Here is a 23,929-nt window from a genome sequence, read left to right as displayed (position 1 = left end):
CACCAAGTGCACCCCACGCACACAACCTTTATTTGTGAGTCATGAGTCCGGCCCGACACATGCCTTGTCCTCAACATCCCACCCCCACCCCCACCCCGCCCCCCTCCTGACCGTCTCCTGCATCTGAAAGACAAATGAGTCAGCGACGGAGCATGCTGGCTTGTGCCAGAGTGATCAGCTTCCTCTAATCTCCTGTCCGTCCTCCATCTCTCCACCCACATGGCCCTGTCCACAAAAGGCTCTGATTCATGCACCGATCATTGTCTGGGCTTTAAAAATATGTCCTGCCATGCCAGAGGATGTATCCCGCTGTCCAGAAAAAACAACAGTTCATTTTTTTATGTGTGATGTTGCTTATTTAGATTGTATATGATAGTGGCAAAACATGATTTCTGAGGACGTTTTAGGTGCTCTTATAACATACGCACTGAAAAAAAAAAATTCACTGAATAGAAGAGTACATTTTATTATGTATTAAAAATACAATTTCAATGATTTATAGTCACTGCACGTTAACTTTAAAATACTAAATACATTTTACTCTGAAAAGCTTTTGATCATGGATGAGTAATTTCTAGTTAAGGTCGTTCTCATATTTGTGATAACTGTGACGTATCTCAGGAACGGAAGGTCAAAGACACTCAGGGGTAGCACTATTGGAAAGCCCGTACATGAAAACAAACACTAGGGATTTCATCTCTCTGCGACCTTCCGTTACCGAGACACGGCAGAAAAAGCCTAATCCGAAACTCCCATGATGCATTGCTTCATATATTTTATTAATAAAGTTACATTTTTCTCACCAATAAGGCATCATAAACACCAGGTATCATATATCACTGTGTTGGTCTTAATATCAAAATTACAAAAAATTTCCCACTGAGACAAATAAAAGACGCCCCTGTGCTGATTGACAGCGATGTGGTAATTCTGGTGAAAATACTCATCTTAAGCATCATTGCAGTGCAAAACAAAAAACAGGAGTGTGTTAGTTATTAATCATACAACCAATTAGCTGATCATGTCCAAATTTTACAAGTACTTAAATCGACTTATTAAAAGAAATGTCCTTTCTATGAAACATGTTATAGAGTTAATTTAGATATATTTAACTTGAGCAGAGGTAAATAACATTTACCTAATTTCTTTACAAATGTTACTTTTAAAAGCAAAGTACATTACACTTGATGTTGTTGAGTGACTTGTACTTGATATTCAGCAGTGAAACTTACTTGAAAAAATTAAGTGCAAATTGTTATAAGGATTTTATTAAGTAAATCCTACAAGTTATTTTTTTCAGTGCAGAATGAAGGAAATGTGTATTTTTATGAGCCAACTGCTCTCTAAATGTGTCTACTGCTGTCTGGTGCAGACACGGGAGTGTACAGTGGAGTTTTAAAGCCTTTTCTCTAAAAACAGCTGCCTGCTGCAGGGCCGAAAAAAACGACACCGTGAGATCAGTGAGAGTGAAGCATAAACAGTAAAGTTGAGGAGAGCAGCAGATTGAGGTATCATTTTAAAAAGATCTATTACGGCTGCTTTAAATGTCAAACGTACTCTGTCTTTAAGAGGGCTCTCTCACCGTAATGCATATCAAATGGAACATCAATAGTTACTGTATCACTGCAGGTTATCTCTCAAAGTTTCCTTCTCTGATGTTTCTTTATTTTAGTTCCCTGCAGCAGCCAGTATTGATCTTCTATTTATTAGAAAGGCTCCTAAAGTGCTCTTGTAAACAGGAATCAATGCTAACATGTTTGCTTTACACAATACCCTTTTGCAATGTTATTCGGCTGCCGTATTCACAGAGACATAAGTACTCGTGACAGTGTAGACACTGTCCGTTTCAAGCATTCCTCATCATGCTGAATATATAGGGTTGAAAAACTATTAATAGAGCAAGAAATGGTTTTCCCTTTGGCTCAGAGAATAAATAATTTCATCTCAGACGATAATTATTTTGGGATTGGAAAGAAGCAGCGCTCAGTTTTTCTGCAGGGGTCTGGAGTCAGCATTTGATACCGTCTTGTATGCCTTGCTTCCTGCAGAGTCTCTATTGATCTCCGTCCAAAAAGCTACATCGAGCCATAAAAGCATTTCAGGACAGTCGCCAAGACGCACATATCCTAAAGTGGTTATGATGCATGAGGCTTTTAAAGGCCATGGTTTCTCCAACTGCATGTCTACATGAGGAATAAGCAAATAAACCTGAGACAGCGATGATAACTAAGCACAAATGCATCATGGGAGTGTCTTGTATCAACTTCCCGCGGGATTAGAGATGTTGTTCTATAGCAGGAACACAGTGGATTAAAAAACGATCTATGACTGCAGTAAAACATTCAGAAATGCACTGAGCACGCATGTCATTTTCATATAAATATTTATTGCAGAGGAGGTATCTTTTATGTACATGCTATCACAATATAACACAATATAAATCTACCAAATATTCCCATATATTGATGCTATAAGCTTGTCATAGAGCAATAGTTATAACAAGCACATAATACAGTGGGTTAGGGACAGTATCACTCACTATACAACTTGTAACAGTCCATAAAAGATCTTTTTTTTTCTTTTTTGTTCTATCAAAGGCAGTGAAACATCGGTCCTATTATCATTATTAATTTTTTCTTCTTGAATTCATGCAGAAGCCACAAGAGCAAGATTTACGACGTTACAGCATTGAATAGTAGTAGTAGTAGTAGCAATAGTAGTAGTTGTGTTTGTCATCGGGTGACTTGGTTTGGTCACAAAGAGAAGAGAAGTCAGATTAGAAATGAAAGCGGCTAGCCAACAGAACTCACCATGAAGGTAAAGATCCGATCGGGGGACAAAGAGCTACAGGACACAGTGTCGTCTATGTCGAGATGGCACAAGGACAACGGTCTCCATTTGAGGTTCACTGATTCATTGATGATATAAAACACAATGATGATCTCGAGAGAAACAGACACTGGTTATGTTTACACATGTAGTACACAGACAGCTTTGGACTGACTTAACTGAGGGATGCTACAGCAAGCACACTATCTGAAATTATGCAAAGTAAACAGCAGAGTAGACGGACTGACATTATCCATAGTGTGAATGGTGGGATATTGCATTGTTATTTTTTAAATCGTGTTTCCTTTGTGCTCCAGCAATCTCTGATCCAGATATATCATGGTCCCAGTGCGTAAAAGTTAACAAATAAATGCCTGAATAAATAATTTTTTGAAACCAGAAAAAAACGTCTTTACTCGTCATAACATATTGCTTGTTAGTTTTTTAAATAAATGGATTGAATTTAACCAAATCATAGTTATATCAGAAACTGTACGAGCTCAATGTAGGGTTGTGTTCATTTTCAAAAATAACCATCAAGAAATAAACCACAAAGAATAAATGAATAAAATTATGGAAGCTCATTTCCGCCGGTAAAAGAAATGAAAAAATGTAATGAAAAAAAATCCTGCAAGTCTCTACATAATTAGTTAGTATCTGAAAATCATGACTTAGTATTGGAACATAGGGAGAATGTTTCTCAAAATTAACGATAAATACATTTATTTTGAGAAAGTTTCTCATTATGTTACAATACCAAGTCAGTATTTTATTTTATCAAAATAACGATAAATACATTTATTTTGAGAAAGTTTCTCAGAAATGTTAGTATTTTCAGATACCAACTCATTATTTAGAGACTTGCAGGTTTTTTTTGTATTTCTTTTAATGGCAGAAATGAGCTTCCATAATGTTAATTATTTCAAAGATAATTAGAGAAATTTAGAGGATCTGTTTGTTTTTTTCTCATCACATTAGTACGTTGGCAGAAATAAGCCTCCATACTAAATTGCTATCCTACAAGGACAAAAAAAAGGAGGCTTGTCTTAAAAATATACAGCATATTATTCATCACCCAGGGCAGTAAAATACAATGCGGCAGTGATTCCAAAGTCACTTTAAAAAAGGGGGGGAGGAAGAGGAAATTGCTTTTGAAATGTCGTTGCTGTCGTACTGGGGGGTGGGGGGGGGTCCCTGGTATGATCCTGCATCTGCTACCACAATGCATATGATGGATGACACCTAACATGGGGTTCATAAATATCACATAGATCCATCAAATCATTACAATCAATCCATGCACGTTGACAGTTCTTCTCAAGACACCGTTCCTAAAGGAGCTCATAAAGCAGAGGTGATGACAAATCTCACGCTGTAAGGCAAACACTCCACATTTGAAATATCTCACACAAGCCCCCAACAGGTCAATGGCAAAGGTAATTTCTCAGAGATATAAGACATAGCATCTAAATCATGTTTATAGAGGCTAGCTCTAGGATTTTTTTTTTTAAAAAGGCTACAAATATTTGTCACTGGAAACCTTTTTTCCCAGTTTGTCCCAAAGACATTTAACAATTGAAGAACTGTGTTAAATCAAGTTGCAATCTGTAAAATTCTCACTGAAAAGCACTGATGTTTTTTTCCCAACCACAGTTAGTAAGGACTCCTACAGAAGTCGGATATTAAGGAATTTGACAGCAATTATAGATAATTACAATCAGTGACAACATTCAGTGATAGCATGTAATTCTCACAAGATACCATAAAGTACCATAGATGCTATATTGATACACAATTGTCCTTACGACTGCAGTTGATATCAGGTGTAACAGTTATTATCTTAAATATAAGTGGGATATTTCTTCTTTTTCCACTTGGATAGTGCATGATGAATATTTAGACATTTTGATACAAAACACTGAAAGAAATCAAAATCCTCAAAAGGATTATTCAGATTATTCATTTATAACCACATTGCAAAGCCTAATTCTAAAATGATCATTTTAATAAATCGATGGGGCTTTAAGCTTCCCGTCATTAAACTGGGAAGAACATGCATTACGCTACTTGTGGACTTTCAATAGGGAAATACAAAGAAAAAACAAATTTTTTTCATCTTTCCTACACGTTGTTTAATGGCCGTATAGTAAATATTAAAGGACAGTTCCACTTTATAAGAACTCTGGGTTTATTCCTGTAGTTATAGTCATTGTTTCTATCAGTTATGATATTCCACTGTACTCATTGAAATCATTTTCTTAGATCTGGAAACAAGGCGACATCGCTACAACAAAGCCTAACAAGACAGGAGACATGACTGATCACATGAAACAAGCTAATAGTTTAGTTTAGCCAGATTATCTGAACCACTTTCTTTAACATTTAAATTTAAAGGGAGTACTGCGCTGTGTCAGTGATAATCCTTGACTGGTTCCAGGAATCTGAATCGTCAACTAATGTGTATCTCCAATTTATTAAGCAATTCATGACGTCAGGTCTTGTGGTCACTGAAGGCGGTTTCCCTCCATTAGAAAAGCAATCGACCAATAAGAGTAGCCACGTTATCTTCAAACGCAAGAGCCAGAAAAACGAGCTACATTTTGAAAGTGAAAATGGCCACTGAACCAGGAAGTCTTTAAACTGTGACTGATGTTCATACTTTTTGTGTCTACATGGTAAACCAAGATTTGTGAAACTCTTTTGAGATGGTTGAAGTTTGGCGCTGACATCATATGGTTTAAGTTTGATGGTTGAGGTTAGGTGTTGACCTTGAATAGTTTAAAGTAGCACTGTGTAGGTTTCTCTCCCATCTTGTGGAAAAATGGTATATTGCATTCAAACGAATAGTGCTCTCTGGCACAGTAGGTAATATATGTCAAGAATACAACCTCTTTGAGTTTTATTTCAGGTGAAGAGGTACGTTGTTTCAAACAAACCTCAAACTGCATTAAATCACTAACGTGAGTATGTATTAGTATTTACTCCTCGAGTCTTCCACAGTCTCGCTGGCTCTGAGCGAAAATACGCATTTAGCCTTATTGGTACCACGTAGTGCTTTATGTCCCTCTTTATGCAGCAGTTCATGTTTTTTTAAAGAACAGAAGGACATGGAAGCCTCCATAGAGCTTACCCGTCCTATGTAAATACAGATAAAAAATGATTCGCTCAGAAGGATAAGTCAGATTGTTGACAGCAGTAATTGTACACCAGTGAGGACTTATTTATGAATGAAGACATTGATTTGAGGTAATAAATTACTTAAAATGCTACACAGCATTCCTTTAAGTTAGACAGAGGAGATTTGACGTTGACCGTGCGTGGTTAATGTTAGGATAGGTTGTCGTGGAGCAAGTCTTATAAAGGTTTTCACAAATCTAGGGTAACCATCTACAAACACGACCATTTACACTTGGGATGGACAGGTTGGGAAATAGTTATATTTTACTATTTACCTTTGTTTGTATGTACACTCATCTGACTGATCATGTTTAATGCCACATTAGACTTTGTTGCCGTGATGTTGGAGGTTCCAGGTCTCACCAAGTACAATGTTATTATAACCAATCGGAAATATGGCCACAGCTATAAGACCAATATTGTCGTTCTATCGGCTGCACAGCTTTTTAGTTTTTGTGTTTGAGGCAATGGGACTTTAAGGACAGAAAGTTTTGCCAGGATTTGATCATGTATGAGACTTCAACTACAGACTTACATTTTCACTTTAAAGTTATGATATTGTTCCTTCCCCTAAACACACACGCACACACTTGGTGCAAGCCAACAAAAAGACCCATGCTGGATTCATAAACAAAGCTGGTGCAAATTATTTCCTCAGTATTCCTATATCATTTTTCTATACCTACTTTTTTACAGTGTATATATGAGCCATTTTGAGACACATTCATGTTAATGCTGCTCTCATATAGTCGTCACTACTCAGCATGAGCTTTTGGAAATATTAAAGCAGGAAAAGGAGTGCTTCTGGTATAAAAAAAACATTATATATTTGTCAACACATTAACTGCTTTGACAAATCAGTAGGGTCCAACTACTCTTGATACTTGCCTGTGCATGCTGTGTATATAATTCACCGTCACAAAGTGCTGAAGAACAAGCCACTTGCTTCCCTTCAGACTGATACAAGACAATGCTAGTTAGTTAGGCACATACAGTACAGCTCTGCAGACTTGGAAGCATTTGAATCTGCAGAGAACTACAATTAAATAGATCAACAAAAAACATGTCTAAGTTTGGTCATTTTGTGATATCCTCTGTGGTTTCATGCTATGAAGTTGAAAATAAGAAGACAAAATGTACAAGAATGAATGAACAGAGGCTGTTCTTCATTTATGGACTTGGCTAAAGTGCTATCTGATCTCCTCACTTCCTTCCCTCTGTGCCAAGGATTGGACACAAACTAATAAGTTAAACTTTACCGTTATAAGACCAACATCCTGTGCCCTCATTCTTTGGCTTTCACTTTTGCTGTTTTGCACATCAAATTTAATTCCGTACTTCTTTTTCTCTACAAATTCTATTGTCACATCATATCCTAGTCCAGTAAGTGATGCTGTAAATGCACAAAAAGAACCATGTAAGAATTGTTGACCGAGTACAGAACATGACAGATGCAGATTTTCAACATTGCTCATGAAGTGAAAAGGCTGAATCAAAAGTTGCATAATTAGTCTAAGATTTATCTTCAGGATTTTCCTGTAAGAATCTGGAATGCTCGTCATGACTTTTGTTTTTTGTACATTTTACTTATTTTCAAAATAGGTAAAACAGGAACAAAACCTCGGAAAGGAAGGCAACTTGTGGATCAACTTTTCTTCCAAGTCACCGTACTAACAGTAAAGGTTAATATTTAACGATTTCAAAGTGAAAAAAAAAGTTTACATCAATAACTATAATTTCAGTGGTCCATTAATGTTGAGTGTCATGCTTTCTTGCTCGATGTGCCATCCTCAAAGTCCCAGGGACAAACATCTGCTTTTTTAGCAGCACCTGCAACTCCAACTTTAGGATTTGGTTTGCTCTGTTTCACTACAGAAGCACTTTTGTCTACACCTTTTTTATCTGACGTATCCTCAAAATCCCAAGGACAGACTTCAGCCGGCTTTGCTTTGGCTGCTCCAACATTTGCACTTTTCCTTTTTTCTACCACCAACACTTCCTGATGACTCTCTACATCCCATGGGCATACTTCAGCCACTTTTTGTTGGCTCATGTGTTTCTCTGAAGATTTACTTTTGTCCTTAGCTTTTGTTCTACTTTTCTCATCATCAGCGTCTTTTGATTTCTCTTTCTCAACTGTTCTTGTGGAAGGGGTGCCCTTATTTTTTGATGGGGATTCCTTGATTTTGGATGCTCGAGAGGGACTAGGTGTCCTCTCAGAACTTGGAGATACTGCAGTGCTGTCGTAGTCCCAGGGACATACATCAACCTTCGTAGGTGGTGGCTGGAGTGAGCCTCCTGTTTTGGATGGGTCTGAAAGGGTACTTCTCACTTTCCCATCCACAGGAGATGTGCCTTTTCTTTGTATTGTCATATCTGGTGAACGAGCTAACTCTGTTGTCTTTTGGGCCTCCTCTAAGTCCCATGGACAAACCTCTACCCGATGTGTTTTGGAGCTCTCTGTTGTAGAATGCTGCTGGGTCTTAGCAGGTTTGTTAGCCTGACTGTGTGTTTGCTGCTTCGAGCCTTCCAATTGACTGCCTTGACTTTCACCTCCATCTTCCCACGGACATACCTCCGCTCGTACAGCGGTTGTCCTCTGAACTTCCTTTGGATGCTTGCCACTTGATGGAGATTGATCAGATCCTTTCTGTTTCTGAGATTTGCCTGCCTTGGTGCTACCTCCGTGAACCGTTGTGGTTTCCTTCGGTGCGATGGATACATGCTTTTGGACCTTGTTTTCAGACGGAGTTGGGAGATCCTCCACTTCCCAGGGACACACTTCAGAGAGATCATAGAGGTCTTTTCCCTTGATTGGATCGGAACAGATTGTAGGCTGGCTGCCGCTCACTGGCTGTTTTATGATCCTGCCTATTGCTGCAGTCTGTTTGTACTCAACTGACTGGCTAATAATCATCTTGGGTTGACATTCATTTTCTATCTCTGCACTGGCCTTTGTATCTTTGCTCTTTGGCTGACTCTTCTTATTGCTGTCCTCTGTGGTCTGGGTCTTTCCTGTCAACCCCAAAGTCTTCTCTTTGGCACTGGCGATTACACTGAGGGACTTCTGCAACATGGAGGCTCTAGGATGAATTGGTTTCTTGTCTGCAGTGAGGTTGTGGGCACTGGCTGACTTGCAGACCAAAGGAACTGATTCTGTAGATTCACTGGGGACACTTACATTCTCACTGGACTGCTTCTTGACCAGCTTCTTACCCATAAGTGTACCCAGGAGGGAGCCTTCAGCTGGGGTCATCTCCATCTTGTCTGTCGCTGAGCTGGTGGAGTCTTCACTCTGGTCACGGACATGGTCGTAGCTGCTGTGGGACTTCTTCAGGGAGAAAACCTTGTTCTTAAGCGTCTCCTCCTTCGCTGGCTTTCCTGGGTGAGTTGGATCGAAGGGGTTCTTCTTCAACATGCAGATACTGTTACGGTTACTCCCATGTTCTCCAGCCTCCTTGTCTTCACGGCTGCACTGCCGGTGCACCGATTCTGGAATCTCAGTGATGCGCCTCATAAGCGAGCGCCCCAACCCTTTCTTGGAGCTCCGCTTCTTCTGGAGATGAGGATTGTTTGCCAACATCTTCTTCCTCTTGTAAATCTCCAGCTGGGAGTAGAGTTTCTTCAGCTCCTCCTAGATATTTATGAAAGCAAGGGGACAAACAGAGGCAAATTAATCAGTTGCCTTTTTTAGAACAATTAAACGCATCCACGCGGCTTTAAAAAAGGATTTCTCATCAACACTTATAAAAAGCAGACGTTCTACTGCACAGAGAACATGCAGTACAAATTTATGACGGGTGACTACACATGTTTGTTAGATGATGCACTACGAAATGTCACATGCGGGCTAAAAAAAAAAGCAAAGACAGGACAGTTTTGGACAGCATCAAATAAGTAAAACTGTGTGTTTTCAATGTTAGGTCTGAAATAGCCTCTAAGCTCTGGAAATTTATTTTATTTCTGTCTCTTTGCCCATCCGATACAATGAATGCTTTCTGATAAATAGGCCTGCCCAAATCTTTTGGTAGAGAGACTTCTTCAGCGCTAACAGACAAACAGAAATCTCTGCTCACGTTGGTACGTTTTTCCCAAAGACTGTCGCATGACCTTACGCCACAGCCATTAATAGAACTGAGATGGCCCATTTCGTCTGGTGTCTGCAATAAAAAACTGCCATGGCTCAGTATTTTTGGGGGATGAAAAAGATCTCACCAGGTTATACAATGGAGAATGAAAGGCTGAAGGAAACAATGCTTACCCGAATGTCCTCAGGATCCAGACTGTGTTCGCTCCATGCTGACGTGATGCTGCTATTTAGATAGGACCCGGAACGACCCATGTCCAGTTCGTCCTCATAGGCCTCAGAGGCTATATCATCTCTCATGTGGGTGCCTGCAAACAGGAACTGGTGGGGTGGCAAAAAGAAGAACAAAATTGGTGGTGGAACTGTTTAAAATAAATTATTTCTTGAACAAAAATGGCGAAGCTATTAAAATCTAGTAAATTCATTGATAATAATATTTTATGACATTCTAACAGTCAATGAATCTCATAAAAAGATCAGATATGTCAGCCTGTCTCTTGAAACTTTGCTCAGCCTTCGGTACCTTTCACTCCAGAGCCCACTGGTTCATACTGAAGGTATAACTCTTTAAAAACATATCACAAATATAAAGCTTCATTATATTTAAAAAAAAAAAAAAGTTATTTCCTCTAACAGTCAGGCATTGCAGTTTTTTAACAAACATCACTCAGATGGAAGTAAACAGCTCATTAATTCTGGACTATTTTTAGCTTAGCAATAATATACATTTGGTACTCTAGTGGGTATTTAAGGCAGCATGATGGTGTGTGTGTGGCCTCGGCTTAAAATAAACTACAGTTCCCATTTATCATAATGAAGTAACATACAATGCACAGTGCAACAGTGTGGCTTACACATGTGTTTTTAATAGTTTTTTGACAACGGAGCTCATGTCAGGAATACCACGATTAATTCATAATATATAAAGAACCACATTATATACAACTTAACTTAAAATAAAACAAATTCAAATAGTAACAGATGAAATGGAAATAAGAATACAGCAATTTAATTTAGCATTTGTTGCTGATGTTTACCTTAGGGATAAGTAGTAGACCCAATGTTACTGTTACAGTTAAGTGGGTGTGAGTGAAGAACAGCAGCAGCATCCAGTCTGGATGGAGCTCCGGAGAAAGAGTGAACCTGTCAGTCCGTAAAAACAGCAAAGAGAGATTTAATCTGGTAGGAAGACAAGGAATACAATATCCAGATGTTAAGCCAATGTTAAGCAAATATTTAACTGCATGCAGATATTTTTTCTTCTTCGAGTATATGTTAACAAACACACATCCTAAACATTGTTACAATAGCGGATTGTCAAATTCCAAATGTACACACAGTAACTGCAGTGAAGCATGACTTAATTGTGCTGTGATATTCATTGCTCTGTCTGCAGAAAACCTCTTAGATACAGATGGAGACAGAGACCAGTGGACTTAATGTGTTTTCAGCCAAAGTAGATTCATACACTGTCTGTCTAGGCTTCAATTCCACTGCCTCATACAATGTTCCACTTGGGTGATCCTTTCGCCAGTCAAGGACACAATATTTTCCCTCATTCTTTCAATTGGATTTGTAATAAAGGGGAGTGACCTTGATCTGGTCACAAGATCCAACCTATTTATACATCAGACAATAACACACTGGGTTGAGTTTGCAGCAGCAGTTGGTGGAAAATGAGGTAATTACTGTCAGAAACAATAGTAGTGCGAGGAGAAGCTTTCAGCAAGTGAGACCTTGTGAGCACTGAAAGATATGAAGGTATGTCCTGTCAGATGCAACCACCAGAGAGCCTCTATCCAAGTAAAAGTCATCTAGCAGGCTTATTACGTTGTTGAAGTTGGCAAATGGCTAATTACCGAACAGTCATGTGGTAATAACTTAGAGGCATCAATGAAGGCAAAGGTCCAGCATGTGGAATGTCCCAAAGCTTTGAAGTCTTCCCTCATTCATGTTTTGAGAGAAGTTTCTATGCAGATGAGGATTTAATGACCCTGGCATGCTGTCTCCTCTCAGCCTGCAGCGTCTCACTGAAACAGTCCCCATCACTCACACTTTCAGCTATTACCTTCCCTTCCTTTTCTCTTAGCATCCCACTCACACCTGGACTCAGCTAAAACCTGACGACTATCACAGCAAACAAGAAAGCCTGTGCTTTAACTGGTCACTGTGGGATCAAATAGCAGGTTCTGTGAGTAATGGCTGCCGGAAGCCTCTAACAAGCCCCAGTATACACTGTGGTCTCTGGTGGCAGCCAGTCAGAATAACTAGCCACACCAGGCAACTTTCCAATTTATTAGCGGTCTCGTTTGGCTGTTTTCAGCAGAGAAAAAGCCTCACAACAAGGCTGAGGATGCAGATTAAAGAGGTTGGCCACATAACCACAAAGAGCCAGATGTTCAAATACCCTCATAACTGTAAAAATATTTACTTTCTTCCAAGAAAAATCATGTTATATGTGGATGATACACACATTTTTCTGGTAATGGATGATCATTTATAACTAGAATATGTCTGCCAATAATTCAAGCTATTTTTGCTGTCTTAAAAAAAAAAAAAAAAAGCATAAATCATTCTGACATGGTTCATTAGTAATAATGTGATGGAGCTGAGCTCTCAATTAAGGGGACTCCAGCTAGGAACGGCTGTGGCGGTGTCAGCTGAAACGCCTCATTTATAAACTGCACGGTGCAGCTATTTGACATGTACACTGGAGGGAGAGGGCAGATTTCTCCACAATAAAAAAAACAACCCCCAGATGAACAGAGGGGTTGCGCCTCATGCGGTAGCTTGTGATGGAAATGAGACAATCTACAGGAAGACATAAACGTCAAATTGACAACAGCGGAGGGCAATCACAGACTACGATATTAAATATGCAGCTTGTAAATGTGGAACATGCTGTGAGTGTTGTGGCAATATCTGTATGTTGAAGAAGATGCTTTTGTTATTATTTGTTTTATCCTCCATGGAGCCACAGATGGGAGAGGTTACTGTCCCAGGAATATTAAGATAGTGCCAGGAATTTATATCTATTAAAGGTCCCAAATTGTGAAAAGTAAGATTTCCATGTGTTTTGATTAGAAAACAGGTCGAGGTGCTACATAAATACTGAGAAAGTATCAAAACACTCAAAGCACAATGGAATACAGACAGTATAATCAGAAAAGGTCCATCAGGACGTCTGTATGGTTGTGATGTCACTAGGACTTCAGTCAACCAAAGAAAATCTTGGACCTTATTGTCTCAATTTAACACTAAAAGGATCAGTTCACACAAATTACACTGGTAAAATAAAAATAATAATAATAATAATAATAAAAAAAAAAATTAAAAAAAAAAAATATATATATATATATATATATATATATATATATGTTTAATGCTTTAAAACATGAACAGAATCAGCTCATCTCATAATAAAATAATAAAGGCCAAAGTCATTACAATAAACTAAACATATTTAAAAAAAAAACTGTACAAAGTGAAAAGTAAAATAAGAAGTACCCACAGCAAGGTGTTTCACATTGACACATTAGTCTTTTCTTTGAAACAATTGCAGAACAGGGTCCCACATTTTTTAAACACTTCTCCTCTGTCTTCATTACAAAGTCTCAGTCTCTCCAGGTGAAGCAAATTCGCCATTTCCCTTAGCAACAAATCGCATGTCGGTGCAGTGACGCCTTCCAGGTCCGGAAGATTAACTTCTTTGCAATCACAGTTCCGAATAGAGTAACCTTTTTCTGATATTTGATAGACAATGGGGTAGTTGCCCTGAGAATCGCTACGAACGCATCAGGCTCCCAACACTTCCCATAAGCCATACAAAAAATACTTTTCCTGTATGCGTACAGTTTACTGAAAAGAATCTACTAAATTACCAGTCGCAGACTGTCATCTGTTGGAAATGGGTGAAAAATCAGTAAAGAATGCAGTTCTTCAGTGCAGTTTTTCTCTAGAATAATAGAGACTATGTAGTGTCTTAAACTGCATAAGGCAATGCCTGACCGTCACGTACACTTTTCAGACATTCATCCCATACGTTTTCTACCAATTCTACATTCAGCTCATCTTTCCATGCCTACCTGATACTTGCTATGTTCAATGGAGTATTGTTTTGCAGAATCTGGTAAAAGAACAAAACTGCCCCAGGGTCAAATTTCTCTATTGCCTTCAGGACCCCATGCTCTACCAGAATTTCAAAGTTGGGTAAATGCGTCCTGGCATAATTTTGGATTTGAAGGAATCGAAAATGCCAGATTTAGGAATGTCGTATTTAGCTATAAGTTGTGGGTATGATCCACAAATGCCATTATTGTATAAATCACCTTTGTTGCAAATGCCTTTCTGTTTCCAGAGAAGGAAAATGCTATCAGTCAGACCTGGCAAAAAATAATGGTTTTCACATATTGGAGTGTCAAAGTAGGTTTTTGGAGCCTCAATTTAAAGGTTTTATCTACTTCCATATTCTTATGGTGTTAGCAATTACAAAACTGTTATTAAAGTAATGCTTCTTAACAGCAGTGGGACTGTTAAGAAGAGCGGATAATAAAGTTTTTTTTCAAAGCATTCTTTCTGTACACAACCATTCAGGGCAGGAGTCTGCTCCAGAAGAAGGGCCCTTTTTCCACCATGAAAGAATGGCTAAGTGCGCAGTCAAATAATATAACTTAAAATTTGGTAAAGTAAAACCTCCCATATCCTTTGGCTTTTATAGGTGTTTTTTAGAGATTTTTTAAACAGTTTTACAACTCGAAATGAAAGGTATAATAGTCAAATCTGTTTGAAATATGATAGCGCAATAAAACATAAAATGGACTGGAAAAGAAGAGAAAGAAGGGCAATACAATCATCTTGATTGCATTCATCTTTCAACCATGGATATTGGGAGGGTTTTCCAAAACTCGATATTGATTTTGAGTTGCTCAATTTTGCTTTGCCAGTTTAATCGGAAGAGCTCCTTTGGGTTTTTGGTGACAGTCACACCTAAATATATAAAAGATCTGTAGGATTTTCTTAAATGGAAAACTGCTGCAGAGACTTGCATAAGTTCACTTTTCTCCCAATTGATGAAGCAGCTTAGATACAAACTCTGTAGGCCGGCCATTTTCTGTCTTCTCCTTAAATATACAAATATTCTGCCGAGGAAAGCTGGCCTCGAGGTTGTCTGGAGGCTAATGCGTCATATCGCTTCTCCAGCCACTCTAGTTGCCTCTCATGTGACTCGGTGGCGGGACAGCCACTCGCTGATTTTGGTTAGGGCTACTTTAAAGTCTGTGATAACTCTATTGAGCTCGGTCAACCTCGTGTCAACCCTGCTGTCTAGCATTTTTATGGCTGCCAGGACGTCTTCCATGGTAGCAGGAGCAGGGGAGCTAGCTACATTAGCATTAGCTTCACACGCGTCCATTAGCATGGCACTGCGGTCATCAAATCTTGCTTATTTTTTCTAACTTTCGACATCACGGCCAAGATGTTGCAGTTCACTTCAGGCACAATAAATTATTAAATGTGTTATGCGCAAGATAAATAGCGAAGTCCGGGTGGAGCTTCCCTCACACATGTCTACGCCATATCAAACCAAACTAAACCAGAAGCCCCATAGAATAAAAATTTGATCCATATAGTATAAAGTATCTGGGCAAGCATATCTCTATCTCTGATATTTATGCCTCCACATCAACATTTTTAATTTGAATTCACATATACCCACTAAGGAACCTAGATGACTGTGTGAGGAGGAGATCTCACCTGATTACGTAGAATATTGCCGTCAGAACGAGCTCGTTGTGAACAGCGATGGCCATGTAGCGAGGCTCGTGGAACGCCGACGGCACCGTCCTCACTGCGTAACACAGGTACACTGCCCACAGCAGGAAGAGGAACTCAGCTGCGAAGTGAGATTGAGAAAGAGGTGGTGAACACAATAAAACATAGGGGCCAAGTAATCATTCATATGCAGTGCACAGGCCAAAAAAGGGCCGTGTACCCACCAAACCAGGGACTTCACAGTTCACTGCTCTCATAGTCGGTGCAAACTGTTGTACAACACAGGTATACAGCAAAATTGCCCCGTTTAACACAAGCTATCAAACCCATTTGTAACAGCTGTGGTTGTATTCTCTGGACAACAAATGAATCCCTGTGCACCTCCATGGCAACCCCATGTAATGTCTCCTAGGTAGCCGGCTCCACAGCAATAAACACGCTGCTTTTTCCATGAAAAGCTGTTGCCATTATTTTCACATTTATAGTATCGTCTGCTTGAACTGAGGGGAGTGAATCACATGTATTCCTCACAACAGGAGAACAACAGTGAGCATTAGATGTAATTGACCACTCATACAGGTGTTATTTGTTAGGGTTGTGTGCCTGAAAGGTTGTTTTTATAGGAAGCATTTTTAGCAATATTTTCTAATAGTGCAGCCTTTATAAATGGTTGTTAATGGAAGTTGTAGCTAATGGCTTCATTGATAGCTGATAAATAATTTACTACAGCTTAAAATATCAGTTTTTTACAATTAATAAGAATAACCTTTTTTTCTTTGACTGGTGTATATCCTTCATCACATGACGCTAGTTCATCTGGACCTTTTATTAACAACATGTAACATTTGTTATTGCTTATTAGACCGTACGAAACCTTTGAAACTTTATTAATTTGAATGTAAAACAAAAGGTAAAGGAATTTTTCACAACATGGCCAACTGACAGTTGTTCCTTATGTATAAAACATTAATGTACAACATATTAACTATTGACAAAGTCAGTTTAGGAACCCTTTATGAATGGTGCCTTATCAAAAAGAATAAATGGTATCAATGCCTTTACCAAAAAGATGCTTCTACAGTGAATAAACCATGAAAAAATGTTGGTAGGAATACGAGAGAAATGTTGTTTAGTTAATATATTGTTTAAGATTAAATGAAGATGTCATAGTAACGATGAAGCTGCAGTTTTGTTGTGTACACAAGTTTGCATGTTTAAGTTAAATGTACTACAAATAGCTTTACCCCTGACTGTGTGTTTGCAGGTACAGATTTTTAATTCAGAAAGATTTATTATATATAATTGTGTGTGTGTGTGTGTGTGTGTGTGTGTGTGTGTGTGTGTGTGTGTGTGCATGCGTGTGCGTGCGTGCGTGTGTGCGTGTGCGCGCGTGTGTGTGTGTGTGTGTGTGTGTGTGTGTGTGTGTGTGTGCGTGTGCGTGTGCGTGTGCGTGTGTGTGTGTGTGTGTGTGTAATTTATGAGCTGTATGTAGGTGATCTCAGAGCTGACTTGCACTTCCATATTACCAACCTATTTTTACCTCCTAATAAATAGGATGAGATTGTGCCTTCAGTATACAGTATCACAGCATGAATGCTCGGCTGGGGGTCCATCTGTTTTCCCAGAAGTCAGAAGGGACCACGGTTCTCTCTCATTTAAACCTGAGTCAGCAGACGTTTCAACGCGAGATGCTGCTCCCCTCTGAGCTTCTTTGATTTCTCATCTGCCTTCATCTGCTGCTGGTTGCCCTATCCTCTGTGCACAACGCAGGAAAAATATCCCAAAAACTGCAGCACCCGAGTGGAGAGGATTATTGTCTACTTTTGGGAATGTAACAGCATTGCCAAAAGTAGATGGAGGCAAACTGTTTCACTCATCCAACTTCTCTTTCCTCGTTTCTCTCTCTGAACTCCGAATGCTGGCACGCCAAACTTCTTGATTTTAAGCCATGGACACCTCACATAATCCACTCACTGTGGCACTAACACACAGAGTTCAGTCTGTATAAATTAATTCACAACACCCTACGGAGGCAGAGGCCAGTGGCAGGGCTTACCGACAGCCATCATGTAGTCCCAGCGATCCAGCAGACACATGCTGAACTGCAACCCGTCGGGCGTGTAGCCCACGTCGATGAGAGCCAACTTCCTGTCCGGGTTCTGACAGACGGCAGATGTCCAAGCCACCAGGAACCAGCAGACGATGAGCAGGATGATGCCCAGCAGACGCAACACTCGCCAGCTGGTCATATAGGGGATCCTCTGGGCTGTACGGGAGAGGAACACCTTCAGTACCCTGTGGGGGGAGATGACAAGCTAAATTTAAGTGCAATACTAAAAAAAAAGATATAGAGGGGAAGATCATTTCAAACAGTAAAGAAAGCATCAAATTCAGAAAAGCTTCAGCCTCTAATCCACTCTACCCTCTTTACCTGTACTTTCCTGTGGCTTACTTGTCTTAGTGAGTTCCTACATATCCCAGAATTCCCTTCAGCAGCCCTTCTAGCCTGTACCTTAACCTGCTGCTGCTGCTGTCGCTATGCGTAAGGATACGAGATGACAGCAAAAAAACAAGAGCTAGAAGCAAAGGAAAAGTTTATTTTGTTGTGTTTTTAATGCATTCGGATCTACTGGGGTTACTCTACCTCTGGCTTTGTTCATGATGTTCATTTGTGTACTGTTCATGTTAATATAGGCTCCAAATGAACTAAATAAACTAAACTAAACTAAACAATGGAAGATTAAGCCCAAAAGCATACGATAAATATCTAATAGTTGTCCAGGATACATCCTTTTTCCTTCAGTTCTAATATAATGCAACGCAGCAGAAACGTGCAGCGCCGAATCCTTTTTCAGAGCAGCTATTCTATTTTTTTAGCATGACAGTGTGTAGCTTTAACTTCACAGACCAACACAAAGACTGTGTAATAGGAATTAAACTGTGCTCAAACACATGACCTGCCATCGCTATTCTTAGGCTGTGCCCTTCACGCACATTGATGAAGTGTCCACCACGCTCCCGGCTAATGAGCCCCCCATCAAAAATTGATCTGTGCAATATGTTAACTTGCACCTCTAAGGGTTTCCTCTGCTCCCGTTGCATTAGCCACATCCTCTTAATCAGCATCATCATAAGGCCTTTTTGACAGATTCGCCTGACAAAAAAGCCCCTCAGATGTACAATTTCAAGTGCTTTAAATACAGCAGACCCCCCTGTCTCATTATCAGCTATTCAGAGCTGGATAACACCCCCCTCTTGTCTCTTCTTCACTATATCCTCCAGCAGTGCTTCCCCTTCCTCTCATCACACACACATTTGTCTCTCTGTTGGCCAACCATCATTCAATACGAGGTTATATATGGGGATCATTTGGGCCAAAGCAATTCGTTTTTTCTTAATTACTTTTACTTGGCGTTTCCCTCTTCCGCTTAATGAGGCTGTGAATCCACCCCTAAACATGTGCAGCAGTGTAGTCCGGTGATGAATTAGCAGAGGAACATGCTGCCTCGACACTTCATAAGGCTCACGCTTTTACAAGGAGTTAAGATGTAAGACGCGGTGTAATTGCACTTAAAGAGGTCAATGTAATCCGATAGGCATTTCCTGGGATGGATAACGATGTTTGACAAATGTTTTTTGTGTAGCTGTGTGTGTGGGTGTGTGTGTGTGTGTGTCTGTGTGTGTCTGTGTGTGTGTGTGTGTGTGTGTGTGTGTATGTGTGTTTGTGTATGTGTGTGTGTGTGTGTGTGTGTGTATGTGTGTGTGTGTGTGTGTGTGTGTGTGTGTGTGTGTGTGTGTGTGTGTGTGTGTGTGTGTGTGCGTGTGTGTGTGTAGTGTGTGCTTGTTACCTGTACAACTTAAGAGTCAGTGTCCCATAGACGGTAGCGAAGCCCAGAAGTCGAACCCATCGCAGCAGGATGCAGCGGAAAACACTGGGCTGGAAATAGAGAATCCCGACCTGCAAGAGGACACAAGAAGCCTTAAATAATGTAAGGTTGTTTAAACAAAGTGAAAAATAAGTAAGAGTGTTTTCCATTCTGATGATAAAAGGCCCTCTATGTCTGTAAAAAATAAATACTAAGTTGTGGGAAGTTGCAGCCTGATGGTGCTCTCAGTGGACGGCTCTCTGAACAGTGAAGTAAATTTATTAAATGTTGGTTTGAAGCATGAGTGGGCTCATACAGTTTATCTTTCAGTATCACTCATTAACTCATTGTCATCAGTTGAGTGCCCCCTTACTCGTCTTTTTACTCCCCTCCTCAAAACTTGTGTGAAGTTGTTTAACACTGACTATACCAACTTTTTGTGCCACATTCAAACTACCAAAGGGAATTTTGATGAAACAAATACAACACAAGGTCCACTTCTAAACATTTTCAAGGACTTCACTCCAACTCACTGCTTAACTGCTGAACTGCTTCAAATACATTGCAATGGGGCAGACAATCCTTTCAAGTCGTACAAGTAAACAAGCAAGTCCCTAATATGCAATCATTGCATGATAGAGCATAATTAGACATGTTGGCATACAGTACAGTGTACAGTATGACGTCTCAGATGTAAGATTTAATAGATCAGATAAAGGCTATGAGAGAGAAAAATGAAGGTGATTTCAACATTAGCATAGCCTATATTTTTACATTTGTACTATATTACAACACTTACTGTGAGTAGTAGAACTAGTCATGCTGGTAAAACCATATTGGTAGAGCCATATTCTCAAGACATTCACACCTGATAATCATACATTAATGGCAAAATTCATGAATGAAGTGCACTGTCGTTTCATAACCATCGGTTTAAAAAAAAACAAATCCATTTGAGGCCTGCTAACATACTAAGCTTGCCCTTGAGACAGGCAAGAGGCCATCCACCCATGTTTGCTACAAAGACGTAGAATCACACTGAAATGGTTCCCATCCAAGCTGACAAAAAACACTGATGGTCTTCCAAAGACATAAAAAGCGGCAAAACAAACACACACAAAAAAAGAAACAAACATCTGAGGCAACATAATTATCTGTCCGCTGCAGATGTGCAGCGATTTCCCCTGTGGGATTGTTAATGTTAATCGGATTAGCCAAAGCATTATTACATTCCCTCAGGCTGCAGAGAAGACGCAGGCATGTGGATATTTTTGCTCACTAGGTTTGAGTCAGTCAAGGGACACGGAGAGGACCCCCACGGGAGGAAGAGTGGCCCACATCTTCATCTGCTCACAAACGCTGGCCGACTGAACGCAGAAACTTCTGATTCAAACAAAGCTTGCTCCAGTTGACTCAGCTTTGTAAAAGGGAACCTGGCACAGAGCGACTAATGAATAGATGAGTGCTTAATCTTAAATGCATACAGTGTCATGCTGAATTGGACTTGGAAGGATGGAAACTACATTTTTAACTATCCAAGGACATCAGAATTCACAGAGGTTAAAGAAAAATATCTTAATAACAATACGTGACTGCTCCTCAGTGCGTTCTTTGTTTTGTCTTTTAATAGAGGGAGACGGACAGGAGGCGATAAAGAGATAGCAGGACGGGCCGGCACTGAGCAACTTGCTGACGCACATTTAGATCCACGGGGAGAGAAGAGGGCACAGGAAGATGAGTAAAAACGCACCACAGCTCATGACTTCCTTTTAGATAAACTATAAAATGACATCTGGTACTCTATCACGTGCCATTTTTAGGCTGATGTTATCAGCTCTGCACTGCTCCCTCAAGCCCCCCAACCCGACTCCACACAATCTTTATTTTTTCAACTTTTTAAAAAGTTTTTAACACATCATGCTTCTCTTTTAATGGTGCAATTTCACCTACTGTTTGTTTGCACTGGGCAAAATCCACAAAGGACAACTAAGAATGAGCCAGACTGTTCCAGGCAAAGTCAGTTACTGTATTACACCAGAGTTTTCTATGTTATCATCAAAATAAACTACTGGAAGTCATTGCTGAGCTTTGCTTCAGTTTCTGAGTCATTTGTCAGATGTGCTTCTTGCCCTGTTTATTGTGAGCAGGCATTCTCTAACTTTATGATATTCATTTTGTCATGCTAAGCCTTATAAGCACAAGTAACTGCCAGCAATGAGATCTGTGTCTGTGTCACATAAAAAGTTGAGCAGATCTCAGGAGACTTACTAAATGACAAAATAACTGTTAAAAACATTTTTTTTGGGAAATATTTTAGCCAGGTCAGAACCGCGGCTAGGGGTGGTAATGTCGGCATGTCCACCACAGACTGAAATACCTGCACAAATTTTGTACAGATATTTATGGTCTTCAGACTTTGGTGATCCCCTGACTTAACCAGTGTAAGGTCAAAATTTGAATTTGTCCCAAATCTTCAGTTTCTGACCAAATACCTTCAAAACAAAAGACATTCCTCTGAACATCACTTGTACTTTGTGTTTAATGTCAATTAGCAAATGCCAGCATGCTAACACGATAAATTAAGATGGTGACCATGACAAACATTATACCTGCTAAACATCAGCATTTTAGCAGTGCACAGTAGCTACACTGATGTTAGCATTTAGCTCAAAGTACAGCTGGGGCTAAATCACCCTCACAGAGCCTCTAGCATTTCAGTAGACTATTAGTTACTGCTGGCATATGTTTCTTTATTTCAAAGAAAGTTACATTTCAAATTGGGGTTGGGAACCTACATGTTGTCTTCTAAAACTTGTATAGTCATATCCTCCCATGAAGGATTTCTTTTTGATAAAGCTTACAAAATAATATTCTACTCACATTCACATGACAACTGAAGGCATGACAACAACTCAACCAGTGCTGAAATGAGAATTATTGGATCAGAAATGTTTGAGAAACCCTGTTAACACTCATATCTATAACACAAAATACACACAAGACAGCCTTTACATTGGGATTTGTCTAACTGGGTTTGACTTTATTAATTAGCCTATGCTTTCTGGTACAGGTGACAAAAATGTTTGTTTTCCAAGCACCTTAAACTCAAGCTCTGATGTATGTCCATAAAGAGGATATTCAGAAACAATTACAGAATATGATGAGGCTCAAATTCTAGTTCCTGTGCTCACTGTAACACAAACCCAACAACCCACTCCCTCTGGACTCTTCTTCTCCCCATTTCATCTGACAATCAGGTATATCCCATCCTCCAGTGTCCTTGTTGCTGCTCAGACCAATGTCAATACACATTTTCGGCTAAAAGTAAGCATAGTCATTGTCCTCAAACGTTGCCATGACCCTAAGACCACACCAGAAACCCATTACGTAACCCACACACCATCTATCAGTAGGGTTTCTGGGAAAGAGACTGGCCGTTAACTCCCTGACAGGTTTCTCTTAACGCCAGTGTGCGTTAAAGAGCAAGATCAGTTTCTGCTCCCTTTTCTTTTTAAACCTTCCATTAATAATCAATGCTAAGTGCTGAGAATCTTAGAGTCAGTGCTGTGGGAAGGGGAAGGGATCGGGTGTTATGTGTACGTACGTGCAAGTGTGCATGTGGAGGGGGATTGAGAGGATCAGGGTGCTGTATACATATCTAATGGACATCAATATCGAGGAGACAATTATCAACACACTTACTACTCTTCAGCCTGCCTCTCTCTTTTTGTCTCCTCTCAGTTACAGCATGAGGAAAGGCTTTTGGAAATGCTGAGTGAGCGTTAGCCAGTGGCGATTGCTCTAGGACTGCAAGGGAAGCTCAGCCTCCCCTAATATGTCACCAAAAAAAAAAAAAAAAGTGGTGAAATATGTACTGCTGTGTGTACAATGCATTGACTAAATAGGCGCTAGAAAGCCTTCATCTTTTGTTCAGAATCAGCTCCTTATCACAGGTTACAGGAGCAACTTCCTTCTCATTCATCCCCACAGCCCCACAGCGCTTTACACAGTCGGACACTCAGCTTCTACTGACTTCAATGGGGAAGTGTAGAGCGGGTAGTTCCACTGCAGCCAAACTAGACGCTCATTGGATAAATGCTGGGCTTTGTCCCGCCCATCGGACGCTCAGCTTCTCTGGGGGTCTATGGGACAGTGGGCTGGCCCGGATGCTCGGCTTCTGCATGATGATTGGATGAGCTGT

General features: G+C 39.9%; 1 protein-coding gene across 1 annotated transcript in view; it reads right to left on the bottom strand.

The window, feature by feature from the left end:
* Positions 1–7,768: 7,768 nt before the first annotated feature.
* The window catches only part of gpr158a (G protein-coupled receptor 158a), a gene marked incomplete at both ends in the record, with an annotated part of 71,507 nt that continues 55,346 nt past the window's right edge, over positions 7,769–23,929 (bottom strand). Inside the window, 7 exons of the mRNA XM_083935691.1 lie at positions 7,769–9,640; positions 10,083–10,166; positions 10,268–10,414; positions 11,131–11,236; positions 15,845–15,983; positions 17,919–18,157; positions 19,711–19,820. Coding sequence (XP_083791817.1) covers positions 7,769–9,640; positions 10,083–10,166; positions 10,268–10,414; positions 11,131–11,236; positions 15,845–15,983; positions 17,919–18,157; positions 19,711–19,820 — 2,697 coding nt within the window. The remainder of the gene's footprint in view (positions 9,641–10,082; positions 10,167–10,267; positions 10,415–11,130; positions 11,237–15,844; positions 15,984–17,918; positions 18,158–19,710; positions 19,821–23,929) is intronic.

Source organism: Echiichthys vipera, assembly GCF_963691815.1.
Source record: "Echiichthys vipera genome assembly, chromosome: 21".
Taxonomy (NCBI): Eukaryota; Metazoa; Chordata; class Actinopteri; order Perciformes; family Trachinidae; genus Echiichthys; species Echiichthys vipera.
This window is presented reverse-complemented; position numbering and strand designations above follow the sequence as displayed.